This window comes from Apiospora aurea, assembly GCF_038362705.1.
Source record: "Apiospora aurea strain CBS 24483 chromosome Unknown utg000008l_segment0_segment0, whole genome shotgun sequence".
Classification (NCBI taxonomy): Eukaryota; Fungi; Ascomycota; class Sordariomycetes; order Amphisphaeriales; family Apiosporaceae; genus Apiospora; species Apiospora aurea.
Window position 1 is genome coordinate 2,167,487 of NW_027117395.1, and position 18,063 is coordinate 2,185,549.

Sequence of the window (18,063 nt, forward strand, 5' to 3'; positions counted from 1 at the left end):
GGCTGCCTGGCCAGAATCAAGATGAGCATGTTGTTTGCCTTCGGGTTACTATGTTACACGACATAACCTACCGAGACGTTGATGTTTTGGCTAGAATCACAATTCCATGCCGGCATTGCCTTAGGTGCTGGGGGCGTTTGATTTTAGCAACACGGGGATCTTGTTATGTCTCGTATACGACCACATGGCAATGGCAGTGCCAATATCGACATCAGACCTCAGAGGGACATCACACACCTAGGTAGGTCATGGCAATGGTTGCTCCGGGACACTGGATTGTGTTGTCTGCGGCCGCCGTCCAAGCGAAGTGCGCACTGCTCGTGAGCTGAATATGTTCCCTTTTCTGTGCCTTTTTTTCTTTTCTTTTTCACTTTTTGTTCTAGAGACAAGAACGAGTCCGACCCTAAATATTGACCCATCCTGCTTTGTAGCATGTAGTTGATGGTCTTCCTTTCCAACACCGAGACCATAGCCGGGATCATCATGCTTTAGCCAATGGAGCCAGCAAAAGTCTTGTCAAGCCAGGCTGATTGGTAGTCATTGTCCCTCAAAGAGGACACCTCATTCTTGCTGGGCATCCACATCTCGCATTTTAGTAGTTGGGGGCCCGCGTTCTGACCTGCAAATCACTCGGATATAAAGTAACTGGAGTGTCTGAGCCATAGGTAGAAACGGGTAGACGCAGGATGTAGGAAATGCAGTCTTGCATGGCCAGGGTTGGATCCGACACACACACACACACTTTTTTGGTAGATGAAGAGAGCAATTGTGTACCTGATCTGCCGGCGAGCTTATGAATGAACCCCGCCACAAAAGGCCGGCAATCCCTCTTAGATTGCGACTAACAGACATAGCACCCAAGCCATTTCTTCGACCATACCATACCATCATGGCGGGCTGCGGGCTCTGGGCCTGCTGCATTGTCCTGCGTTATCTGTCCTGGCCGCTCTCTGCCTTGAGAAAGATGGCGGGTGCAGTCCAGTCCTCGTTCTGAGTCTCTGAGTCTCGAGATGTGCGCCTTATACCTACCTAAAGTACATATCAAGTGCCACCTTTCGAAACCCTAAATAACCGATATCAAAGTCCGTGACGTCCAATGAGAAGTCTTGGCAGCATACTCTACTACTAGATTCCGGACTCGACAGTGCCTGGGTCCTGGGTGCCATCAAACGGAGAGGACCCCATAAGGGGAGGGTAGTCCGTCGAAGAAAGTAATAAGTGGAGAGAAACATTTGATTAAAGCATGGGCAGCCGAGCGCACATTGAATACTTACTTGCCAGCACGCTTGCGACTTCGCATTCGGGGCCTTCCTGGGCAGAGGCAGAGGTAGAGACAGGTAGAGACAGGTAGGCCCCGGTACAGGCCCCGGTACAGGCCCAGGTACAAACCCAAATACCCTGCCTGAATCACCCCACCAGTACAAGCAACCAACCTTAGCAGCCCAGGTCTTGCCAGGTCCAGCCCGGCCCCTCTCGACAACTCAGTGCAGTCTTGTGTGTTGTTTTCTGGTTAGGTTAGCAGGCAGCTGGCGGCTTTAGATTGATAGTACCCAGGTAGGTAACGTGGTAAGTAGGTAGGTAGTCACTAAGCATGGGCATCCATCAGCTTGCTGGCCTGGCCTGGCTGGCCGTCGCTCTCGTCAGCAATCCCGTTCTTCATCCCACCAAGGCCCATTTGCCCTGGCCTTTGACCTGGAGATCCCTCAACCTCACCTCACGCTGCTGCACATTTGCGCGTAAGTTGCACCCGTCGCAGAGCCCCCCCGTCCCCCCTTGGGCCAAACGATGTGAATACAGCTGGTGGGCCAAACGGATATTTGTAGCGCCCAGTGTGACGTGACATTGACACTTGACGGTCGAAGCAGTTCCGCCTCTGCCCCCCGTCACCTCTCATCTCTCAATTGATTCCTCCGTTGTCCTTTTTTCGCAATCGAGGATCCCGCTCTCATTGCCATAATTCCTCACAGCGACATATATCGGGTCCCAACACACAACAACGGGGACTGAAACCCAATCCTGGCAAGCGCCGCGAGGAGAGAAAAAAGGAAAGACTCGATCGAGCCCAACCGCCAAAAAACGTGGCTCGACATCGACTGGCTGGACAAGACACAAACCTGCACGACTCCCACGTCCTCACAGCTCCCTCCCTCACTGTCGGCACCCACGGACGGCTGTGGCTGCGATCCCCAATGTCCTTTTCAATGCATTCAACCCGTCGATGAAACATTGAGCGAATCAGACGCCGAGCACCAAGACCATCCCCGACCGACACCATTCTTATTGCTTGTCATCTGCCCTGCAAGCTGAACTGCATCGGCTTTGCGACGGCCAAGCACAACACATTCGACGTCACCTTGGGTCACTCGCTCCTTCGGGCTCCGTCAAGCGAACCTAATCTGGTATTCGAGGGCATCCCGCCGACAAACCCCCAAACAACTCTTCAACTTGGATGCCACTTTGGGGTGTCGCATCCGTTCAGTACATCATCGTCGCCCTGCGCCCCTTTTCGCCTTTTCTCTAAGGTGAACCTGGAAGTCTCAGAAACTCGTCATATTTGAAGAAAGGGAAAGATGGCGTCGCGGTCGGAATTCCAGGCCAAACCTGAGGTCGGCGATATTCTTGTGGTCATTCGTAAGTGGCCGCCCTAGTCCGTTCTCCTGCTATTTCACCCATCCGATACTCTCAAGTGCCCCGGCTGGGAAATCCGGCTTCTCACAAGATTATACCCCCACAGACTTTATGCATGACTTTGCTGACCATCTATTACGAAGACGACTTCCTGGCTAGGAGCTCTGACGAGTTGAGTTTGGCTAAGGGAGACCGTATCAAATTAATCGAGCGCGATGATGAATTTGGCGATGGATGGTTCTTGGGCAAGCATCTAAACAACGACAACAGTGGGCTCTTTCCAGAAGGTGCGTTCTTTGCCTGAAAGCGATTGCAGCCAATATGACAGCCCTTGGTTTCATATGTTAACTTAGCCATCTGTTGCAGTTTATACGCGGCCTGCCCCCAGAGGTATAACTTCTACAGCAGCAGCACCTAGGACGGCTCCAGGAGTCCAATCTGCGACCACAAATGGGGGAGACGAATTTGTCGGCCAAAGCTGCCGCCACAGCAAGCGATGTGCGCCCAGCTACATCCCATGGATCCACGACCAAACCCGACCCTGTCACCCTACCCTTGAACTCGGCAAAGCCAGAAAGCAAGCCTCTCGCGCATGCTAATTCCAATCCGTTAAGCAGCAGCCGGAGCGCATCAGGAAGTTCGGGGCTTGGAGTGGCAGCAGCAGCAGCTCGATTAGCCGGCCACGGGCAAAGCCAGGATAGTCCTGTCCTACACGAGACTCTGACCGTCATCGATGAGCATATGAACGATTTGCATGGGAAACCAAATAACAGAGCCCCCCACGCTGCCAACGATTCGAGTAGCGAGTATAGTGCTCCCTTGCATGACCGGCTTTCTTACATACAAGGCGAAGAAACGGACGAGGAGGAAGACGATGCACACACTCGAGCACAGGTCGAGTCCTGGAACGCTGACGATGTGGCCGAGTACTTGTTCACCATTGGCGTTGACAAGAAGCACTGTGAAGTCTTCCGTGACCAGGAAATAACCGGCGAGGTTCTGCTCAGCATGGATCAGTCGTCGCTGTTTCTCAAAGCCTTCGACCTTGGTTCTGTAGGCCGGAGACTGAAGACGTGGCAGAAAGTTAAGAACTTGCAAGATGAGGTCAATGGTATTCTGTTGGCCCGGAGGAACACTGCATCGCATGCAAGTGACGCTGGAAGCGAGGGTTCAAGAATGCGCAGTCGGACCAATACTTTAACTAATGCGAGCAAGATGGGATCTATGGACCAGGGCAGACGCTTGTCTCAATCTACGCCCATGGGCGATCCCCTCAATCCCATGACACCGATCTCTCCACATCTTTCGCAGGGCAGTCCGACACAAACATCACATCTGCGGAGGCCTTCGGCCGCCTCTGTACGAGACCTGCACCACTCGCGCCGTCATTCATCTACAGACTACCGTCTTACGGGGACTACGGTGACAGGCAGCCACGCCAAGCTCTCGTCAGCCGGCTCTTTGGCCCAGAAAGAGCTATCGACTCATAGGAAGCAGCCTTCATTCGATCGCAATTGGACCATGGGTGGGGCAGCGACTACTGCTGCCTCGGCACGCCCTCTCTCATCGGCTGGGCTGCAAGATTTGAACATCTCGGCGGACAGCGTCACAGATGCCCCGGGTGGTTTGGACCTTGACCGGGGTTACTTCTCAGGGACTGAGGTGGATGGGCGCAATAAGCGCAATACGCTCAAAAAACGGGGCGACAGTCTTGCAGGGCATTCCCAGAAGGGAAGCTATACGGAAGAACAGCGCGTTAGAAGCGCGACAGCTCTTTCTCGGCATTCCCGTTTTGGAAGTGTCGACTCATCCAGGGACCCGCCGACCGCGGCTCAAATGTACTATGGCAGATCTGCGTCGCAGTCGCAACGAAGGATGTCAACAGCGACCACTGATTCGTTCCGACCGGTACCGCCGATGAAGGACGGTCCTGCTCCTACCGTTACCAAGCTAAATAACGGAGAAGTCGAGGGAAGCCCGCCACCTATTTCTCCTGCCAACCGGCAAGCCCTGCACGGCGACTGGCTTGCCAAGCCAGCCAAGATGTCCGGATTCAGTGGCCTGCGTGCTATATCAGACGCCGTGACTGGCACCGAGAGGGCCAAGCTTGCGTCGCCGAGCGATGGCTCTCTACGCGACTCCGCAAAGACGACCGGATCGAGCACGCCATCCGGAGGGCCGAGCCTTGACTTGGAGTCACCTGGCCTCGCCAAGAGCCCACTCTCCGCCGCTGCCAATCAAAATCGCAAGGCTGCCAAGCAGAAGACAAAACAAGAAACGAGCGCTTACCAAAGAGGACTGCTCAAGATCTCGCCACGCGAAGCTGTTAAGGGCGCCGACTACAGCGGCTGGATGAAAAAGAAAAACAGCAATCTCATGACGACCTGGAAACCGAGACTCTTTGTCCTCAAAGGCCGGCGTCTGTCTTACTTCTATTCCGAAGACGACACAGAAGAGAAGGGTCTTATCGACATATCCTTCCATCGTGTACTTCCTGCTGATACTGATCGCTTAACGGGACTTCATGCCACCATCACGGGTGCTGGCAACACCCCTGTTGCGCCGGCTGACAGTGATCTCGCATCGGAAACATTGGAAAAGGGCGATGATGCCATGTTCATCTTCAAATTAATGCCACCTCGAGCCGGTTTATCACGAGCGGTCAACTTCACGAAACCAACAGTGCATTACTTTGCCTGTTCCAACCTGAAGCAAGGTCGCCTATGGATGGCTGCGTTAATGAAGGCGACTATTGATCGCGACGACACAAAGCCCATGACATCGACCTACCAGCAGAAGACAATATCGCTCACCAAAGCCCGCCAGATGCGTCATCGGCCACCCGCGCTGATGAACCTTGACGAAAAGGCCGAGAACCCTGCATCTCTGGAGGGCGACGATGAGAAGCAGAACGGCCTTGGCATTTCCTTTGGTGAAGTTGACAGTGCTGTCTCCGGTTTAGAAAAGCTTGGGCTGCAGCGTATGGAAAGTGCAAGCGCCAGAAAGCCTGCATTCGAGGAGAAAGGCGGAAATGTGTCTCTTCCAGTTTCGTCCCCGCAAAGCGCTTGAGGGCCATTCGGAGCGTATGGCCCTTGCTTGACCTTATCAGCACTCCTCTAAGTGACCCGGACGCGGCACTGCTGGTAAACTTCTTGATTGTTCTTATAAACGTAATCTTCTTGTGTCATATGACAGCAAAACGAGCGGGCATCCACGCATATTTCGGCAAATAGTACCCATTCCTTCTTGCTGAAGCCTCTGAGAGAGCTCCTTTATGGAGTGCTTTTTTCCTTTCATACTACGCTCATATATCGGCATGGCACACTGCAGTCGCAGCAATATCCCTTTTCCTTTGGTGTTTTTTTCTTCTTCTTGTCAGTATTCCCCAGCCTCTGATTCTGCGGCAACAATCGACAAACCGGTACTCGAGGCGTACGCACGACGCAGATCGCGTTGCAACCAGAGCTCACTTGAGATGTTGAGAAGATTGCTCTTGGGGTCGTTGCCTGTTTTCTGGAACGTCTTATGAATTGGCGAAGAGTCGCAAGAAGAGCTTCGCTGAGAACTCAAAACGACCATGAGGTCTACGAAAGGGAGGAGAGGACAGGGGAAATGAGGGAACCAGCAGCTGACTTGTGCATGTTCCTGGTCTCTTCAACAACTGGTGGAGTCGGCCATACGAAGGCGCAAGAGACACACATCACTTCTGAACGTGCCTCCATGCCCCAAGAGGGGCGGGGACGTTGTACATGCGTGTCTTTTCGGGCCCCTACAGCCTGGGTGAACTTTGGACAAGGAGAAGAGACCGCGAACCGATGGCGAGCACCATCATCACACTATGTGTGTCGGCTGCTGCCTCAGACCTACCTACAGCTGACAGATAGATAAACCCTGAACATGAGTCTGAACAATGATCCTAATTGCCCATTCTTCCTCGTTAATATGTGTTTGAGCGGTCGCCGACAGACCGTGGCCCTGGTTTCTTAACGCTAGATGCCCTTTTCCCGGCAGGATACAGCATTCCAAAAACTGAAATAGCATAATAGAAAACAGTTATACCCATGGCTGCTGCTGCTGCTCGCGCCACCCCCTTGGAGTGGCACTATCCTTCACAAGGGCAGTAGACATCACATTAACTACGAACTCGGTATTCGGCTTGACCTAGTTCGTTGGACACCTTGGACTTGGGCGGCGATCGTTAGCAGAGTTGTTACAAGTGCGGGTTGAGCCCAGCCTACCAGATGTGGATGTCTCATATGGGCGGCAGGTAGTGGCATCGTTCATGACTGCCCACAATATATATGTCGCCATAAGGGGGCTCCCGTGGAAGTTTCAGGGTTTGGTGTATACATACACCTTTCGTTATCGCTGGTAGTCAGTTGGGTGCCATTTCTTTCTTTTTTTCCCTTCCTCTTCGTCTTGAGATCTGAGACAAGTGATAGATAGGACGATCGCTTTCGTTCCCGCCTCTTGGCTGGTTGCGGCTTGATTGTTCTTTTTTCCTTTTTCTGCAGACGGTCGTAGCCCTTCCTTGCATGACGGGACTAGCGGAGTATGCCCGTTCGGATGGCCTCGGTCTCGGCGGGCGGTTTGTTCGGGGATTGAGGCAAAATAGCAAGGAGAGGAGAGAGGCTAGCTGGCATCGGGATAGCGGGCTAGTAAGCAAAGAAAGGGGTCGAGTGATACTGCTGGACCTTGTGTGCGGCTCCTCTCTAGAGGGAGGGACATCGGGTGCGAGGAGAGATTCACTCTCTCCATGAAGCCTCTTCCTTTAGCTTGGCCGGGACTTGGCCGTTCAGGGGGATATGACTGGCCAGGCAAGATCGATGATCATATGCAAGATACTTTCGTGGATTATTAATTCTCCATTGAGACATGCATCTACCGAGGATGGAGAGAACCTGATAGGCCCCCGAGCCGAACCTCGAGGTCCCGCAGCTAGATGTCGGTGGTTGATCGCCCGAGTCGTACTCATCAGAATTCGAGTTGGAAAACGCGGTGTGTTCGATGTGTTTGTGTATTAAAGACTACTGTAGGAGGACGGTCCGGGGATGATGGCTTCGGGAAGGGATCCTCAACCGTTGGGAATCACGCAATTAGATGGCAGCACCCATGCGAACACACCGAATACCACTGCCTCAGCTGCAGCCAGGACCGCCTTTGCAAAGATTCCGAGGCCCCAACTGTGGTAAATTGGAGGATGGGATTTCTGTACTGGCTGGATGTAGCTTTATAGCCTCTCCAAGCCCCCCTTAAGTGAGTCAGCAAGGAGCCGAGAGATCGGGTACGGGCCCTGGTAGGCGCAATTCCCATATCGCCATCGGCCCGAGGCCCGAGGCCAAGAAGACGATATCATCTCGAATGTGGGATTTTTCTTTTGGTCTACTGGATATCTTCAAATGGCAACAGGCCGCGATGCTGAACGGCGAATCTACGGTATTTTAAGAATAAATAAACAGATCATGATGAGAGAGACCGGGATCAGAAATTACGGGATTTTCTGAGTTGGAGTCAAACGCGGTCATGCCGAAGTCGCAACACTCCCCGAGTTCTAGACGCGTCTGAAGCAGTCGGGGATGAGTTGGCATTGCCTTGGTAAGAAGTAGTATCATACGGTTTTCCAACGCAAATGCCTTTTACGCCGGCTTCCTAAATCGTATGTTGCAGTACGGCTTGCTCCGATCATCAAGAAGTGATCGTCGGGGCCGTGGCGCCTTTGGGCGAGCGGCGCGAAGCACCTTCAAGTATGAAGGGAGGCAGGCCGGATGTGTCGACAGAGGCCTCATGGAATCTGATAGGCCTGAATTCGATGGACGACACAATAAGAAATATATCTTGGGGACACGGAGGCGGTCAGTCATATCGCGTGTACGAAGAGGGAAGAAGATTTGTTGAGGATTCCTTGAGTTTTGCAAGGTTGGTGATGTTGTTTTATCTTCACGACTTACGAAGCCTGACCAACACATCAGGGATGCAACTCACCCAACAGGGGGACATGCTCGTGTCGTCTGTTTGCTGTCCAAGAAGCGCATGCTTATACTGTGGCGTTGGCTTCCGGATCCGCTCAGCCGCTCTCGCCTTGGCGAGATCACCCGGATTTTCTCATTGGTGTATCATAAATCAACTACCTGTGAGCGAGTGAGTCAAAGGGCGAAACAATGTGTGTGAATGACCCGATGCCTTTGAGCCTACCTCGAAGCCCTGCATACATAGCCAACCCCGTGTACCTGCGGGTTGGTCATCTGTCGGCACAGAGATGCTTGCTCCCATCATGCATGGAGCGAGTCCTATTGGGCATTCTTTTTATCATTAAAAAATGCGCATCTTATCTCACGCTCTTTTCAATGCATCTGACAAGAGCTGGGGCCGACCGCCCCGAGCATATGTCTCGAAGATACTTCTGCTCCGAATATTCAGTGCTATACCGTAAGGCAGGACTGTATGTATCCGGGATTTTCTCTATTGGCCAATCACAGACAGGCCCTGATTGGCCCTGGCTCTTTCAGTAGGCTTCTAGCCTGCGAAATCGGGACGTTGCCAAGGTGAGAAGAGACTAGCAGGCCACCATGGAGCCCTTGATGCCGGGCGTAGGACGGTTGTTCCTTGAGCCGCAAACGATGGGGTTCCGATGGTTGACTGAGGATGGTCCCCAGCTGCCAGCAGCGACAGTGCCTCGTACTTAGGCACTGCTTCCACCTAGTGGTAGTGGTTGCCTGCCCGCACTAAGTACTGCAGCCAGAAGGTCAAGCTGACAGCTCTTATATCAACCGCATGGTCGCAATCCCGTTGTAGCACATACACCACAGCAACGGTGCATTGTTGATCGCGTAGGGCTTTGTTTCAAATACAGATTCTGTGTAGGGATGGCCGTCAGTCCGATAGCCAATGGGTGTTCATGATTGCAACTCATGAAATAAGCTTGTAGTCATCCGAGTTTCCACATCGTGGGGATGGGTGCACATTTCGAGTATGTACCAGTAGGGGAGGAGACAGGGGGGAGGGGGGGAGGGGGGAGGCTTCTCTTACTATTACTAGCTTACTGCACTGCACTGCAACAGTAAAGCAGGTCTGCTCGAAACCAGCTAGCCCCGGCTGATAGCCGTCCTAGTCAACGTGTCGATAGCACCGAGACGTCCGCGCCGCGGCTTGGTGGTGGGCTTGCTTTGGGGAAGGGTTGAACACGAAGATTGCAAGAGAGCCCGTAATCCTATTTGGGCAGATTGGATGTCTCTCGCCCGTTGTTTGCCTCGTCAATCTGAGGTGATGTAGGGGTCTAGACCGTTCGGTGGGGTGGGCCATGCATGCATGAAATGCGGACGTCTAGAAAAGTCAACCTACACTACGGCACGCCCTATCACCCGTGTGAAGCCTACCAATGTAGCAGCCTAGGGACCTCGCGGAGAGACCAGCCGAGCTTTGGCCGTTCCCCCAACTCGACCCTGGAGCTGTCCCTAACCTGCTTGTTCCCTCGCTGGGCTGCCCTGCCTTGTTGACGGGCTTCCAGAAGCGGACAGCATCATTCTCAGATCCACAGCCGCGCTGAGAACAAGGAACCGAACCGAGAGGGGTGGAGCGATTGCAGGCTAAGACGATTGTCGATCTTATGCATGGTCCCCTGATTTATAGAAGCGATCGCCTAGTTTTGCATCGGAAAGGAATAGGTGGTATGATTACTTGAGCGAGCTGCATTTGGTGGTTTCGGGCTCTTTAGTGTGTAGCAATATCAAGCCTGCTGCCGCCGGGCCAAGCTGTGCGAGTGGGTGTGTTAAGTTGTCAACCACGCACGTCTAACCACACACACCACAACTTTCTTGCCCCCTTGACCTCCGAATCTGCCGCAAGAACATCGAATCTGAGCCTGAGAATCGGGAGGAAAACCTGCGCATCTTCGTCATAAATCAACATCACAGCGGCTGCCGTTGACTTTCTCTGAGACGAGTACACCCACCCTCATCCGGACCATCGAAATTGTGCGCGGTATCTTGTGGCTCTTGAGCAGGACCACCACGCCCCAGAAAGCCCAAACAACCGGCCTATGGTCACGCGCAGGAGGTGGCTCTTTCTTTTGCACGGCCAGACTCCAATGAGCAGCCCAGCATTAGCAAGGGACTCTGGCGCCGAGCAAGGGAAGGAAGAAACGCTGACTGGGAATGATGGCGCCAACGTAGCGACCAAGTCGACTCGACCACATTCACAAACGCTTTCGATCTTGATTTTCAAAGGAAAACCTGAAGATACCCCTGCGGCACGAGTCACAGATCTCTATGTGGTGGCGAATGATGAAAACAACACGAACAGCACATTTCGACTTGATGGCCAAGCAGGGAGATACCGCGCGAGCGAGTTGTGGAACCTCGCAGCTCCCCGGTTGAGGCCTGACTACCGCTCCCAAATTCATGTCGCGACCTTGCCCACCAGCTCAGCCGTGGAAACCACTCTGCACGACACAATCAAGGGTGTCGTGGTTAACAACGAGGATCCAAGCTGGGGCTGCCAGCACTGGGTTGGCGATGTTGTGACGACCCTGCAGGAATTAGGCATGATCTCCGAGGATGAGGGGGATCGAGCAATCGATGCGATGATGAACATAATATTATCAGCGCCTCGGTGATAGTGGTAGACGATGGATGATGGCGGTATGACGAGTTGTACCGGTAATGTCTAATACGGTCGTTGCATGTCGTCCTTGTCCGAGGATTCGGTGTTTGCCTTGGGCTTTTGTCGCTCGCAAAGGCTCGCAAGGGCCAATAGGCGAATTGGGAGCATACAAGCAAGCCAGAAACTTGTGTTTGTCTTCTGCTTGGTTGGTGACAGGTGTATCTGCTAGGAAGTCAAGTGGTGTTGCCTGCCTGGAAGTGCCGCGAAGCCACAGGATTACCAGTTGTGAGACTAGGCACTTGCTCGGCAGACCTCATTTGCAAGGAAACTACAAACAAGATACAGCACAATGGATTGCCACGGCCTAGGGAGATTCAAGTGAAGATGCGGAGCTGATACAACTGACCCGCCAGCAGTTGATGTGTGAATAGTCTGCCATGCTCGCCCTTGAACCGGTCCCGACTTGGCACTTCAGACACAGGCGAATTCTCTTCCCGAGGGCAGGCCTGTAGCTCCGAATTAGTACATTTCTGGAATTGGGCATGATCGGTTTGCTCGAAGATATTGCGACGCTGGATGCGCGGTGACACCGGGTTTTGCGCACGGGAGCCAAGTCTTGGAGCTGTATTGAGAGAGCAATTGGTCGGCCTCGGCTGACGGCCAGGATCGTGATTCGCGTGCTCAGCATTTGTTCCAAGGCCACCATCAAGATCAACTGTGGCGCATTCTACCTACCATTCAATGTTCTTGTTTTTTTGCATCGCAAAGTGCTGTGGGATCTCTCTTCCCCGTGGGAAGATGTTGATTGATAAGTCTGTCTCATGGCCCGGTGGAGTTTGGATGTTTGATGAACAGCTTACAGCACCTTGAAACGCCCCGGAACTACACACATCGTCGTCCGAAACGTTCAGACTACTTGTAAAGGCCCGGGCTGCACCAGAAGAAAAGAAGAAGAGAAGCCAGATGTACATTTGACCTGGAACATCAATCAAAGACCAGGAGGCAGGCAGCAAAAGGCAGGCAGCAAAAGGCAGGCACAATGGAATCGGATGTGGGTCTGGTTTACTATGACATCTTTGTCCTCCGACCTCGTACCTAGAATTGCATTGTAGTACATTCCAATGTCTTGCATGACGAAAATCCTCGACTCAACCCATATTCTGCTAGGTTACGGTCTGCCGTCAATTGGAGATGTTTAATGAAGAGAAACGTGAATACACATGCTGGCATATGCTTGCTGGCAATTGAATAGGCAGCAAGCAACCTGTTTATTCAACACTAGCCCTCTTACAAATGAATGATCTGCAGCGGACGAAGACAGCTGAAAGCGATCAATACTGGCAATAGTCCGAATGATGTACGTAAATAGACCTAGACTTCGCTGCCCGCCGCTCGAGTCCCACTTAGAGTGCTCCTCCCAGGCTCCTCCCAGGCTCCTCCCTACGTGTACCCAGCGCACTGAGACCCATGGATGGTCCTTGGTAACCTTAGAGTGTGCATGTATCTACAAGCTGCCCAGGCGGCGTGAACAGTACGCTTGATTACCTCACTCTCCCTATCCTTTTCTATGAAGAGAGCCATATGGAAATCAGCTGTACGCGTTATAATTCATAGGTGATATTCGCAGTCTCAAATTCATCACTATAATTTTCGAATATTGCTCTTACGAACTTAAAAAGTCCTTTTTGCAGCTCGATAATCGCAGTAGCTTTGGATCAGGTGTTTGACTGAACCTTGGAGTATTTGATCGAACATTGAAAGGAGCACGAGCCGGTACAGCGGATGGTGGTCCCTAAAACCGGACCCCTGTCCACCCCGTACGCGTTCGTCAGCCACAGTGCATTGAGGCCGTGTTGGAGAGCCAACCGTCCCTTACGCTTACCCTGGATTGGGCCATTCATCGCCATCCATCGGACGTATCGGGGCCGACACGAGTTCGAAAGGCCACTTCATCCTTCCTGCCTTCCCGTTTCAGCTCGTTGCTTAGTTTCGTCTTGCAGCTTCCTTTCATCTTGCGGCCATCTTTCAAGCACTGCTTTGTTCAGCCCTCTCTTTTTGCCCTTTTCGAGGATTGAAGTCGCCCTACTCCGCCGTCGCTCTTACGCGACAGTCAAGCAGACATGGCTTCAATTGCCTCCCCCATACGACTGGCCGCCTACGGGCTGCTTGCCCTGGCATCGCGCGCCCTGACGGCCGGCGCAGAGAAGACGGCTGCCGATTACTTTGTCCACTCGTTGCCGGGCGCTCCCAAGGATACGTTGGTGAAGATGCATGCTGGGTAAGATCTTCCTGTTTGGCACCTCATCACCGTCGCAACGCGTATATTGACTCTTGCGACTCTAGTCACATCGAAGTCAACCCAGAACACAACGGAAACCTCTTCTTTTGGCATTTCGAGAACCAGCATATCGCTGACCGGCAACGGACCGTCATCTGGCTCAACGGCGGGCCTGGTTGTAGCTCCGAAGATGGCGCAATGATGGAGATTGGTCCCTTCAGGACGAAGAACAAGGAGACTCTGGTGCCCAACAACGGCTCCTGGCATGAATTCGCAAACCTCCTTTTCGTTGACAATCCCGTCGGCACCGGATACAGTTTCGTCGATACCAACAATTACCTTCACGAGCTGGACGAAATGGCCGACCAATTCGTCACGTTCCTAGAAAAATGGTTCAAGCTATTTCCACAATATGAACACGACGATGTAAGAGACCCTGGTATACTCATTTCCAACGATAGCTAACGGAGCAATGCAGTTGTATATTGCCGGAGAATCATTTGCTGGTCAGCACATCCCCTATATTGCTCGCGCTATCCTGAAGCGAAACAAAAGCCCCCAGATTGTCGGCAGCCCCAACAACCCTACCGATATGCATTCATGGAACCTCAAGGGTATCTTGATCGGAAACGGATGGGTGTCGCCGCCTGAGCAGTACGAAGCTTATCTCACTTACGCCTACGAAAAGGGCCTCGTCAAGAAGGGCTCCGATATTTCCCAACAGCTCGAGAATTCTTACCGTATCTGCTCGAGGGAGATGTCTTCGAAGTACTTGCAAGAGGTAGACAACCCGAATTGCGAGGGCGTTTTGCAGGACATCCTCCGCCTCACGCAGAAGAACGGAAGATGTGTCAACATGTACGACGTCCGCCTGGATGACACATACCCAAGCTGCGGCATGAACTGGCCTCCGGATTTGGAAAATGTCACGCCTTACCTCCGAAGGGACGACGTGACTGCTGCACTGCATATCGATAAGAAACTGAACACTGGATGGCAGGAGTGTAACGGTGCTGTCGGCGCGGCGTTCGGGGTGAAGAACTCGAAACCATCAGTTACATTCTTCCCGGATTTGCTGAAGGAAATCGAAATCCTTCTATTCTCTGGAGCCGAGGATCTCATCTGCAACCATCTTGGTACTGAGGCTTTCATTAGCAACATGGAATGGAACGGAGGAAAGGGGTTTGAAATCTCCCCCGGAAACTGGGCCCCACGACGCGACTGGACTTTCGAGGGCGAAAAGGCCGGCTTCTGGCAGGAGGCGCGAAACCTTACATATGTTTTGTTCTACAACTCCTCGCACATGGTTCCTTTCGACTACGCTCGTCGCTCGCGCGACATGCTAGACCGTTTTATGGATGTGAACATCAGCAGCATCGGGGGGATTCCTTCGCAAAGCGCGCTGGATGGGGCGAAATTGCCAGACACTACTGTCGGTGGCGCAAGCAACAACACGGCCGACCAAGCCGCCAAAGACAAGGAGGTTGAAGACGCCAAGTGGACTGCCTACTACAAGTCCGGTGAACTCGTTTTGGTTATCGTTATCGTCGCTGCCGGTGCTTGGGGCTTCTTCGTCTGGCGGGGCCGCCGACGAACCCAAGGGTACGAGGGACTGTCCGGTCTTGCTCGTAGCACTGGCATAGAGAGCTTCCGTAGTAACGGCAACCAAAGATCGCATCGCGATGTGGAAGCTGCCGATTTCGACGAAAGCGAGCTAGACGATCTCCATATTCAAACACCAACAGAGGCGGGGGCAAAGAAGGGACATTATGACATCGGTGATGACAGCGATGAAGAAGATGATGTCCCCCACGAGAAGCCGAAAACAGGCGGGTCATCTAGCCGCATTTAGAATTTTGTAGTTAAAAGTTGAACCAAGCAGTTGTAGGATTGGCATAGCAACACAATATATATTGATCGCAAATGCGGAATAACACAAATCATTTTGCCGTCCATTGCCGTCAAGCAAAACAACAGTCAAACAGATCAGTGCCCTCTACGTCTGTCGTCTCGTCTCGTTATGCTCGTTATGCAAATATCTTTGTCGAGGCTCGTATAGCATCACCTGTGGAGGTACCTGGCGTTGACTGTCTATACATATACACACGGAAGGCAGCTTTGCAGCTTTCAAGGGGCCAAGTAATCATCAGCCCGTGGATGACTGCGCATGGAACCCGAAGTCTTGGGGGGGGTTTACTTTGAGTTTGTCTTTTCGTAACCTGGAGCGCGCCACGGGAAACCTTGGGCATTTGTCGGACACCGCTTTGGTCTGAAGTAGCCATGCGATCTGTCTCAGGAACCCGGACGCCCCCACGGTATCAAGGCGCAATGTATTGAGTTTGAAGGAGTTGGGAGGCGAAGACGGTGTCTTGGTGCACTGCTTTTTTCCTCGTCGGTGTTGTTGTCCCCCGTCTGCCGTTTCCCACTGCGTCATTGTCCTTGAATTCCGCATTTAAAAGGAAACAAGATGGGAAGGAGAACAAAATCCCTACCGAAATCATGCGTTGGAAGCGCGTATTGCATTGTTAGGTTTTCTTACAGATAACGACTTCTTGCGGTACTGCAATACCACCGAACAATAACAACGGCAACAACAGCAGTAGCAGCAAGATGACGTCCACACAGCAGCAGCAGCCCAAGTTCCGCCTGGCAATCGCGGGAGGCGGCATCGCGGGCCTCGCCCTCGCCGCGGCGCTGACCAAGTCCTGCGGCGAGCGGCTGGCCGTCGCCGTCTACGAGGCGGTACCCGAGTACAAGGACGTCGGGGCGGGCCTCGCGCTGCACCTCAACGCCATCAAGGCCATGGCCCTGCTGGGCCCGGAGCTCCAGCGCGCCTACTTCGAGCGGGCCCTCACCATGGCCGCCGAGGAGGACACCGAGATGGCCACGACGGTGATGCTGGCCCAGGGGCCCCACGCCGGCACCACCGTCGCCGAGCTGGGCCGCGCCAAGGGCCGCAAGTCCATCGCGCGCGCGGATCTGGTCCAGGGGTTCTTGGAGCTCGTGCCCACGGGGACGGTCCAGTTCGGGAAGCGGCTCGTGGAGGTCTCGGAAGAAGAGACCGGCAATGGCGCCGTGGTGGTCAGACTGTCGTTCAAGGACGGCACGACCGCCGAGGCGGACGCCCTGATCGGCGCCGACGGCATCCACAGCGTCACGCGCCGCCATCTCCTGGGCGCCGAGCACCCGGCCGCGGAGCCCAAGAACCACGACGGCTGGGTCGTGTACCGCACGCTCGTCTCGACGGAAGAGGCGCGGCAGAAGATCAACCCGAGGTGGACGACCAACGTGCCCATCATGATGGGCCCGCGCGGCCACATCAACTGCATCCCGCTGAGCAAGAACACCCGGCTCAGCGCCGGCGTCGCCGTCCGCGGCAACGTCCTCCGCGCCCTCACCTCGTCCGCAGCACCAGATGATGAAGACGACCCGCAGCAGTCCGAGAAGCCGAAGCTGGACCCGAGCCTGTACTCGGACTACACCGAGGAAGCCCAGCAAATCGTCCGCCTCGTCGCCGCCGACACCAGCGCGTCCTGGACCGCGGCCGACCACGACCACGCCCCGACCTACTTCCGCAGCCGCGTGTGCCTGCTAGGCGACGCCGCGCACGCCTCGCTGCCCTTCGCGGGCAACGGGGCCGCGCAGGCGCTCGAGGACGCGGCGGTGTTGCACGCCCTGTTCACTACCACATGCTCTTCTTCCACCTCCTCCGTCCCTGCCACTACCACCACTACCACCACTACCACCACTACCACCACCACCGACCTTCATGACCGCGGTGCGGCCCTGATCGAGAAGATGTTCGAGGCCTACGACACCGTGCGCCGCCCGCGGTCCCAGGCTGTCGTGGACCTGGCGCGCCGCTTCGGCCGCGTCTACGCGTACGCCGAGGACGGCATGCACGAGGACCCGGTGCGGATGAAGGCCTTCTTCGCCGAGATGGCGGCGTTTACGAATCAGTTCGACGTGCGCGGGCAGAACGAGGAGGCGGTCCGCGTGTTCCAGGGCCTCATGATGGGGAGAAAATGCGTCGGCGACGATGGCGAAGGGAGAATTGAGCTGCCCAACTGAGAAACGCGGAACTTTGGCGTCTGTGGCGTCTGCCATTTACAATGGGGCTGTATTATGTACCTACTTTCACATCCTTTTCTTGTGTTCAGGTAACACTGCCGAGCTTTGCCGTATTCAGAATGTCATTTTCAAATTTGTTTTCCAGCTTGATGGGTGATAAAAGTACATGCGAGTAGGGCATACAGTTCTTTCGACTCCCTCTCGTTTCCTTCGGTAGCACCAGCAATTTGCACCTGCTAACCTCGAAGGAAATATAGCGCAAGGCTGTGCGTTGTACCACCGTGGTAGGGTGTCGACGCCGATCTTCAATCTCCAAGTATACATCCATATGTAGAATCGTGACCAAAACTTATTCGGCAACAGACCGCTTCCTACAAGAATAGAGGAAGTCGAATCGAATATTACCCTTTCAAGTATGCGGAGCTGACAACTTACCTATTGAAGGAGCGGCATCACCAAGTATCCGATTGCTTCAGACCTCAGTAGGG

At 53.8% G+C, this 18,063-nt stretch overlaps 4 protein-coding genes across 4 annotated transcripts; all 4 read left to right on the forward strand.

The window, feature by feature from the left end:
* Positions 1-2,570: 2,570 nt before the first annotated feature.
* PG986_012144 (SAM domain-containing protein) lies at positions 2,571-5,697 on the forward strand (the record flags this gene model as incomplete). Its single annotated transcript, XM_066848366.1, has 3 exons — positions 2,571-2,631; positions 2,772-2,915; positions 3,047-5,697. The coding sequence occupies 3 exons, from the start codon at positions 2,571-2,573 to the stop codon at positions 5,695-5,697; spliced, it is 2,856 nt and encodes a 951-aa protein (XP_066695062.1).
* A 5,014-nt stretch (positions 5,698-10,711) lies between these two features.
* Positions 10,712-11,239, forward strand: PG986_012145 (uncharacterized protein; the record flags this gene model as incomplete). Its single annotated transcript, XM_066848367.1, has 1 exon — positions 10,712-11,239. One exon carries the CDS (start codon positions 10,712-10,714, stop codon positions 11,237-11,239), a length of 528 nt encoding a protein of 175 aa, XP_066695063.1.
* A 2,107-nt stretch (positions 11,240-13,346) lies between these two features.
* PG986_012146 (serine carboxypeptidase) lies at positions 13,347-15,356 on the forward strand (the record flags this gene model as incomplete). Its single annotated transcript, XM_066848368.1, has 3 exons — positions 13,347-13,504; positions 13,570-13,930; positions 13,983-15,356. 3 exons carry the CDS (start codon positions 13,347-13,349, stop codon positions 15,354-15,356), a joined length of 1,893 nt encoding a protein of 630 aa, XP_066695064.1.
* A 758-nt stretch (positions 15,357-16,114) lies between these two features.
* Positions 16,115-17,575, forward strand: PG986_012147 (FAD/NAD(P)-binding domain-containing protein; the record flags this gene model as incomplete). The annotated part of the gene is made up of 1 exon (XM_066848369.1): positions 16,115-17,575. One exon carries the CDS (start codon positions 16,115-16,117, stop codon positions 17,573-17,575), a length of 1,461 nt encoding a protein of 486 aa, XP_066695065.1.
* Between the last annotated feature and the right edge of the window lie 488 nt (positions 17,576-18,063).